The sequence below is a fragment of the Conger conger genome, chromosome 13, assembly GCF_963514075.1.
Source record: "Conger conger chromosome 13, fConCon1.1, whole genome shotgun sequence".
NCBI lineage: Eukaryota > Metazoa > Chordata > Actinopteri > Anguilliformes > Congridae > Conger > Conger conger.
In genome coordinates, this window is record NC_083772.1 from 28,354,118 (window position 1) to 28,361,769 (window position 7,652).

Here is a 7,652-nt window from a genome sequence, read left to right on the forward strand (position 1 = left end):
TGCAGTCAATGCCATCACACAGTTAAAACAGGTTTTACAGCTCCATAACATTTGGGACAAATTTATTTTCTTGATTTGTGTACTTCACAATTTTACATTTGTAATCAAACAATTCACATGTGGTAAAAGTGCAGATTCTCTGCTTTTAATTAAGAGCCTGTCACAACCACACATTACATCTCAAATGCATATAACACTTTTATTAGAGTATACAATATATACTCACTTCATCAGGTATTCATCAGACCTATTTTACGTATTGGTCTTCTGCTGCTGTAGCCTATCCACTTAGAGGTTTGACGTGTTGTATTTTCAGAGATGCTCTTCTGCATACCACTGTTGTAATGAGTGGTTATTTGCATTACTGTCACCTTCCAGTCTGGCCTTTCTCTTCCGACCTCTCTAATTAACAATATGTTTTTGCCTGCAGAACTGCTGCTCACTGGATGTTTTTAGTTTTTCGCACCATTCTCTGCAAACTCTAAAGATTGTTGTGTGTGAAAATAAATAATCCTTGCCATCCTTGTTAGCATTTGCATCTAGTTTTGCATTATTAACAAACTTCATTATATAATGCGTATAACATTTCATCTCTTTCCATTTTTAGAAGCGAATATCAACAGCTAATGTCAGTAGCAACCTTGTATGTTAAACATTTGTTTAATGAACGTTAAGTTAATTTTTTGTGGCAGGCTCACAGCTGTGGGGTATCCACGTCACCAAGCTTGATAACAAAACACGCACATGAATTACAATTAGAAGGCAAATTGGAAAATTAATTATGGATATTTACACAGCGAGGTAGGGGTAATCCATAACCGGGTCCTTAGCCAAAACAGTTCGACACACACAGGGTTATCAGACAGTCCATGTCACAACGAGTAATCACATAGGTGTCCTCAGGTCTCTCTCTCTCTCTCTCTCATTTAAGAGCTTGTTAACCCTTTGACAAGTAAGTTCTAAAATAAATCCAGTTTTTTTTTCTGCGTGCAACAGCTGTTCTAGAATTCGACTGTTACATCACACTTGGCTTCACTCGGTTGAAGTAGGCCTAGCGCTATTGTAGGCCTATGAGTCCTGATAATTATTGTAATTAATAGTTTAAAAATACTAGTAATATAGGTATATTATGACTGCTATAATAATAATAATATTAATAATGATAATAACAACAACCTTACCCATTAGTGGGGAAAGTGCCACCACACTTCAACATGTAACGACACAGCTTTGCACTGTGTGTTTAACAGCTGCTGTTTATATTTCTTCAAAACCTGTGTTTAGGTATAACAGGTTTATTTGTATGCTTCAGGGACCAGTTTAGTGCTGTATGACCCATTTGACCATATGTGTCAAAGGGTTAAATAGCTTATTGAAATTTTAAAATATTTTTAAATATATACACATGATAGAGCAAATATTTTCACCCAGAAAGAAGATGCATCTTTGCTATGACTATAAACCGTTGGTACAGTTCTAGGACATTCCTGTCCAATTTGTATAATTTCAAACCAAACTGCCCGGGAATGCCATGATTGAGAGAAGAGGCATAAATGTACAACACATTGACGTCTTGTAATTGTACTAAAGACAGGCTCCTTATAATCGCAGGTTGTTTAAATCCCAATGGGGAAATTCATTCAGGAATTTTTTTTCTGGCACTGACCTCAGCGGAAGTTGTCACAGTGCGGCTCTTTGTTGTTTCTTTATTGATTAATTTATTCAAAGTTGCTTCCTCCTCCATTTTGACTAGTTTCATAAACATAGGCTACATATGTGACATTCCTCACCTCGGCTTCTATCTGAAAGTTGTGAAGATTAAATTAAGTACTTGTGACTACCATAGAAGTTGGAAAGCATAACGTGAATTGCAAAGCAATGAAATACAGTTTGCAAGCAACACGTTGGTTAGCCAAGGGATGTGTCAAAAAGCCAGCTAGCTAGCAGTTTACACCAATCCAAGGCATTTTTGACTACATTGTTTGCAAGAACCATGAACCACATACACAAATCCAATATAGGTCAGAATGCAATTTACATATGGCAAATCAATGCAGATGCAATGGAGAAGGACTTTCGTTTGGCCTTGAGGAAGTTCTGGCAAACCATCCAACGACTCAGAAAGGGAACGCAGGGCTTGTCTCAGGCTGGATTCAGGAGGAGCAATGTGGCTTCCGTCCTGGTCGTGGAACAGTGGACCAGCTCTTTACCTTGGCGGGGTTGCTCGGGGGGTCATGGGAGTTTGCCCATCCAGTCCACATGTGCTTTGTGGACTTGGAGAAGGCTTTCGACCATGTTCCCCAGGGAACCCTGTGGGAGGTACTGCGGGAGTATGGGGTACTGGGGCCGTTGTTACGAGCCATCCGGTCCCTGTATAACCAAAGTGAGAGCTGTGTCCGTATCCTTGGCACAAAGTGAAGCACGTGTCCAGTGGGTGTGGGACTCCGCCAAGGTTACCCCTTGTCACTGGTCCTGTTTGTAATATTCATGGACAGGATCTCAAGGCACAGCCGAGGTGAGGAGAGTGTCCGGTTTGGTGACCTCAGAATTGTGTCTCTGCTTTTTGCGGACGATGTGGTTCCGCTGGCTTCATCGGACCGTGACCTTCAGCATGCACTGGAGCGGTTTGCAGCTGAGTGTGAAGTGGCCGGGATGAGATTAAGCACCTCCAAATCGGAGGCCATGGTTTTCTGCCAGAAAAGAGTGGATTGTTCCCTCCAGGTTGGGAATGAGCCACTGCCCCAAGTGATGGAGTATCTCGGGGTCTTGTTCATGAGTGAGGGTAAAAGGGAGCGTGAGATCGACAGGCGGATCGCAGTAATGAGGGCGTGCCGGACCATCTTGGTGAAGAGGGAGCTGAACCGGAAGGCAAAGCTCTCGATTTACCGGTCGATCTACGTCCCAACACTCACCTATGGTCACAAGCTTTGGGTAGTGACCGAAAGAACGAGATGGTGGATACAAGCGGCTGAAATGAGCTTCCTCTGTAGGGTGGCTGGGCTCAGTCTTAGAGATTGCCAATTGAGGTGGTTCGGGCATCTGATCAGGATGCCTCCCGGGCGCCTCCCTTTGCAGTTTTTCAGGGCACGTCCAACTGGACGGAGACCCCAAGGTAGACCCAGAACCCGCTGGAGAGATTATATATCTCTCCTGGCCTGGGAACGCCTCAGGATCCCCCAGGAGGAGCTGGAATTCATTGCTGGGGAGAGGCACGCCTGGGATACCCTGCTTAGCCTACTGCCACCGCAACCCGATTCCAGGATTCGTGCTTAGGTTAGCTTGCTAACCCGTAATCTTGCTTCGTTTTACACTCCCAGCTCCATATTCAACATGGTTTGACTAAATAACGAAACCTATATTTTGAAACGGTTGGTAATTCATAATTTAAAACTGTTCATAGCTGAATTTTTGCACCGGGGTTGTCCACATTCTGAGAAAAAGAGACCCCTTTCAAAGAAATCCATATTTGAAGAGCCTATTGCAGTGAGATTTTTTGGGTGTTTTCACTTTGTAATGAAACTGGAAACGTTTTGTTGGTTCCAGGAGCACTGAATGAGTTGAGTAGTCTCATGTCACTGTTGCCATGGCCATGGGGGCTTGTGCAAAGGGGTTAATAAACCAAACATCAATAAATGATTTGTTATATGTTTATTTGCTTGTGTAATACATATCTTGTGAACATAATGTGGCAGTATATTTTTTCAGGGCAAAACAAATACCCCTAATGGGTCTTAATACCTCAACCTTCTTAACTGTCTCAAAAGGATAAAACCTGGGCAGCAATTCTAGGAAATTAACAGAGACATGCGTTTGATAGTAGTTCTGCTGCCTGGCCTTTCCGTTGCCTGTGCACAATTGTGCTGGCGCTAAAACTGGCCAGGATTCAAACAATTCAACTTTGTCACCTTAATGTCATGTGCCAAATCATCCTGGACTCATTTAGTCCCGGTCAGTTTTTTCCAAATTATTTTTCCTATTGTGTGCTTATCCATGTATTTATTTCTTTATTTCTTTCTTTCTTTCTTTATTCATAATCTAACTATCATGTATTAATACATATGAACATATATCTGGTTGAAGTGAAGCTCATTTTAGCAAATATTTCATATACTGAATTGACAAATTCACAGGCACCTCATATTTGCCTCATATTTGACCAAATTCAATTCTGAATGGAGATTCTCCATAAAAACTCAAGTTCGTCCAGTACAAAGCTTAATCTGTGTTTGTGAAGCTGGCCTGTACAGTTACATTCTAGAATTACATACTAATATGTTCAGAGTGATTTTGATGGCAATTTTCCCATTAGATTCTTTTTGGTGTTTTTCTCTGGTGTTAGTAAAATAATATAGCATTTTGGCAAAAATATACAGAAAAGCAAACCAAAACTTGAGGCTAGAATGGCAAATATTTCCACAGCTACAGTGAACTTTCCTGGTGAGCTGACATAAGCTGGTAAAAAGGTGATCCAGACTGCACAGAATATGAGCATGCTGAATGTGATGAATTTGGCTTCATTGAAATTGTCAGGCAGCTTACGAGCCAGAAAAGCTAAAACAAAGCACAATATAGCAAGGAGCCCAATATAACCCAGCACAGCCCAGAACCCCACTGCTGATCCTACATCACATTCTAGAATGATCTTTTCTTTGTAGTGCTCCATGTTCTTGTTGGGGAAAGGAGGGGATATTGCTAACCAAAGCACACAAATAAGGACCTGTATGAGAGTGAAAGCAAAAACACTCAGTCTCTGCTGGAGAGGCCCAAACCACTTCATGACATTACTGCCTGGAAGTGTAGCCCTGAAGGCCATTAACACCACTATTGTTTTCCCCAGAACACAAGAGATGCAGAGGACAAAGGTGATCCCAAACGCAGTGTGGCGCAGCATACATGACCACTCAGAGGGCCGGCCGATGAAGGTAAGAGAGCAAAGGAAACACAGTTTCAATGAAAAGAGCAGCAGGAAGCTCAGCTCTGAGTTGTTGGCTTTCACGATGGGGGTGTGTCTGTACTTTAAGAAAATGATCACTACAATACTGGTTATGCATGTTCCAAGTAAGGAGATAGCTGCAAGCAAAATTCCCATAATTTCCTGATAGGATAAATATTCTGTTTCCTTTAGGATGCATTCATTTCTTCTTTTATTTGACCAGTAGTCAGGAGGACATGGCACACATGTGATAGAATCTAACAAGACAATAACAATCAGAATTACTGCAATGTTACAATTTCAACAAGAAAAATATTTCATTTCTTATTTGGTCATTAATTTTTTGATTGTCGCATGAGCCTCAAGGTAGTTTGAGGGTATTTTACAGGAAGTTCCAGCAGAAATACGCGAATACCTGTAGCATTGCTGATTTCTCCCTCAGCGCAGGGCACACAGTCATAGCAGCAGACTGGCCTTCCTCTCTGCACAGCCTTCCGAGTGCCTGGTAGGCAGCTCTCACTGCACAGGGATGCAGGTACCTTCATGTGGTAGATTTAATTCAGAGGAATGTTAGGCATTTAATCTCGTAAAAAAAACGTTTACATAAGCTATTAGGTTTTCATATTTTATAAAGTTTCCAACTTTTGGTTCCAAAAACTGAATAAAATGTTAGTGAAAACAGAAAAGAGTACACAGCTATAAGTATATTAGAGTTGAGTTCACAGCTATGTTTTGCCTTTATACTTAACAGTTTAATGGTCTCACCTGTTTTGCATTTTGTGCCCACACAATTGACACGTTGCTCAGTGTTAAGTGTTCCTCCATAGGTGAGGATTCATCATAAAGTCCAACAGTCACAAACTCAGTCTGGCCTTTGCTGTTCTGCTGCCAGTTAACCAGCTCATACCTTGCAGTTGGATCTCCATTCTCATCAAAATAAACCTCTTCACCATCCTTGGTTTTGAAATGCACTTTTTTCAAATGCTGTAGAAGCTGCACGCAAAAACAGAAACCAATGTTGTGGGACATAAACTTGAAAAATTAATATAAAATATAAAGTAATACACATAAAAACCTGCAGCATTGAACACAACAATATATTTTAATACATATTGTAATAACTGCCAAATACCTTCCATGGTTCAGGTAGCACGTTTTTTAAACATGTCTGTTTCTTGGACATATGCACATCATTGTTGCAAACGAAAATCTCTTGGAATGCATGGGCCACTGCATACACTCCCTTATAGACATTATTAAAAATTTGCATCAGGGATAAATCAGTGTATGTATTATCTACACCACTCAAATCCTCTGTGCCTGAACACTCTTTGCTGTTTTCTGAAGTGCTCCTGCTGGGAAATTTACATCCAAACAGGGTTTCCCAGAACTTTGTGAAAATAACACTGCCAGATGAATTCAGTGGTAGAACATCCAAGAGAAATTCCTGCAAGCCTGTAACCTTTGCTTTTGGAATTGAAAAGCCTATTGCTCCACTGAGGACATGGTGACCCTCTTTTTTGGAAATGTAGGAGTCAGAGATCCAGGATTCACTGCCGATCCACTGGTAGCCTGTAACATTGTGGTTGGCGAGTTCATGGAGCAGTACATCCATGTCCAAGTGAGAAACAAATGCCACAATCACCTGAGAGCTGGACTGCTTTATAATCTGTATAACTCTAAAAAATTTCTCTCTTGAATAGGTTCTGAAAATGGGTTCTGAATACTCAATGCAAACCCCCTGTTGCTGGGCAGCTTTTAGAAAGGCAGCCATACCATTGTTTCCATAGTCATTGTCACTGCATAAAGCTCCAACCCAGGTCCAGCCAAAGTGCTTCACCAGCTGAGCCAGTGCTCTGCTCTGGTAATAATCACTAGGAATGGTTCTGAGAAATGATGGGTGTTTGGTTTTGTCACTGAGACATGCACAGGTAGCAAAGTGACTTATCTGCAAAGAGATTGATACACCTTTGTATGAAACAACTATGCCCTGTTACATATAAATACCAGTGTTGATTTATATTGTACTTTTTAATAGTTTCAGATTGCTTCTTTTACTGGGGATGCTGAATGATTGTACTTTCCTACCAACACTGATCTACAAAGAGAAACAAAAAACAGAACTGCAGTACATTTTGTTCCTTGTCTTTATTCCTAAATCTGTTGAATTAATACAGTTGCCTACCAAAGGAATGCGAAAAGGTCCAATGGATGTAGATATAGCGACTGTGGGTGAAGAGGAGGTCTCTCCAATGATTGCCTGAACTGAAGCTGTTTTGGAGCATGGAACAGCTGAGGCTGAATCCTGGTACCCATTTGTCAGTGCAAGTCCTGCCCTCACAGCAGTTTCAGAGGAGCCACAGGAGTCATAGATCTTGTATCCAAGAGATATGCCGGGAAGCAAATTTGTACTATTGTTGATCTCCTCAATGGCAAAGATCATTGCCTGGGCAAATTGGAATGCTCTCAGATTTAAACTAAGTTAAGCATGATAAACATAAATTATGGATTAGTTAGTTTCATTTCATTGTAAGCCAAACTTAAAGTACACATCTTAAAGTTATCTTAAAGTGAAAACAAACTCCACAGAAATACTATTTATTACTTCATGAATGCTTACTTACTTGGTGCATTGGAGAGGTTGAGGAGTGTGTGTGTAGGAGAGTTCCCTGTTCTTCCAACTGCTATGGAAGGGTAAAATGCCTCCAATGATGATATC

At 41.0% G+C, this 7,652-nt stretch overlaps 1 protein-coding gene across 1 annotated transcript; it reads right to left on the reverse strand.

The window, feature by feature from the left end:
- Positions 1 to 4,276: 4,276 nt before the first annotated feature.
- On the reverse strand, positions 4,277 to 7,376 carry LOC133107517 (extracellular calcium-sensing receptor-like). The gene is made up of 4 exons (XM_061216506.1): positions 7,119 to 7,376; positions 5,699 to 5,926; positions 5,349 to 5,472; positions 4,277 to 5,190 (listed from the first exon to the last, which is right to left on the reverse strand). The coding sequence occupies exons 1-4, from the start codon at positions 7,374 to 7,376 to the stop codon at positions 4,277 to 4,279; spliced, it is 1,524 nt and encodes a 507-aa protein (XP_061072490.1).
- Between the last annotated feature and the right edge of the window lie 276 nt (positions 7,377 to 7,652).

What these genes read in the sequence shown, in the direction of transcription:
- LOC133107517 (XM_061216506.1), bottom strand. Translation starts at nt 7,376, where the DNA reads ATGATCTTTGCCATTGAGGAGATCAACAATAGTACAAATTTGCTTCCC. An exon ending in GGGCACAAAATGCAAAACAG is followed by an intron (nt 5,473 to 5,698) that starts GTGAGACCATTA and finishes TACCACATGAAG; the next exon opens with GTACCTGCATCCCTGTGCAG. An exon ending in AGAAATCAGCAATGCTACAG is followed by an intron (nt 5,191 to 5,348) that starts GTATTCGCGTAT and finishes TTGTCTTGTTAG; the next exon opens with ATTCTATCACATGTGTGCCA.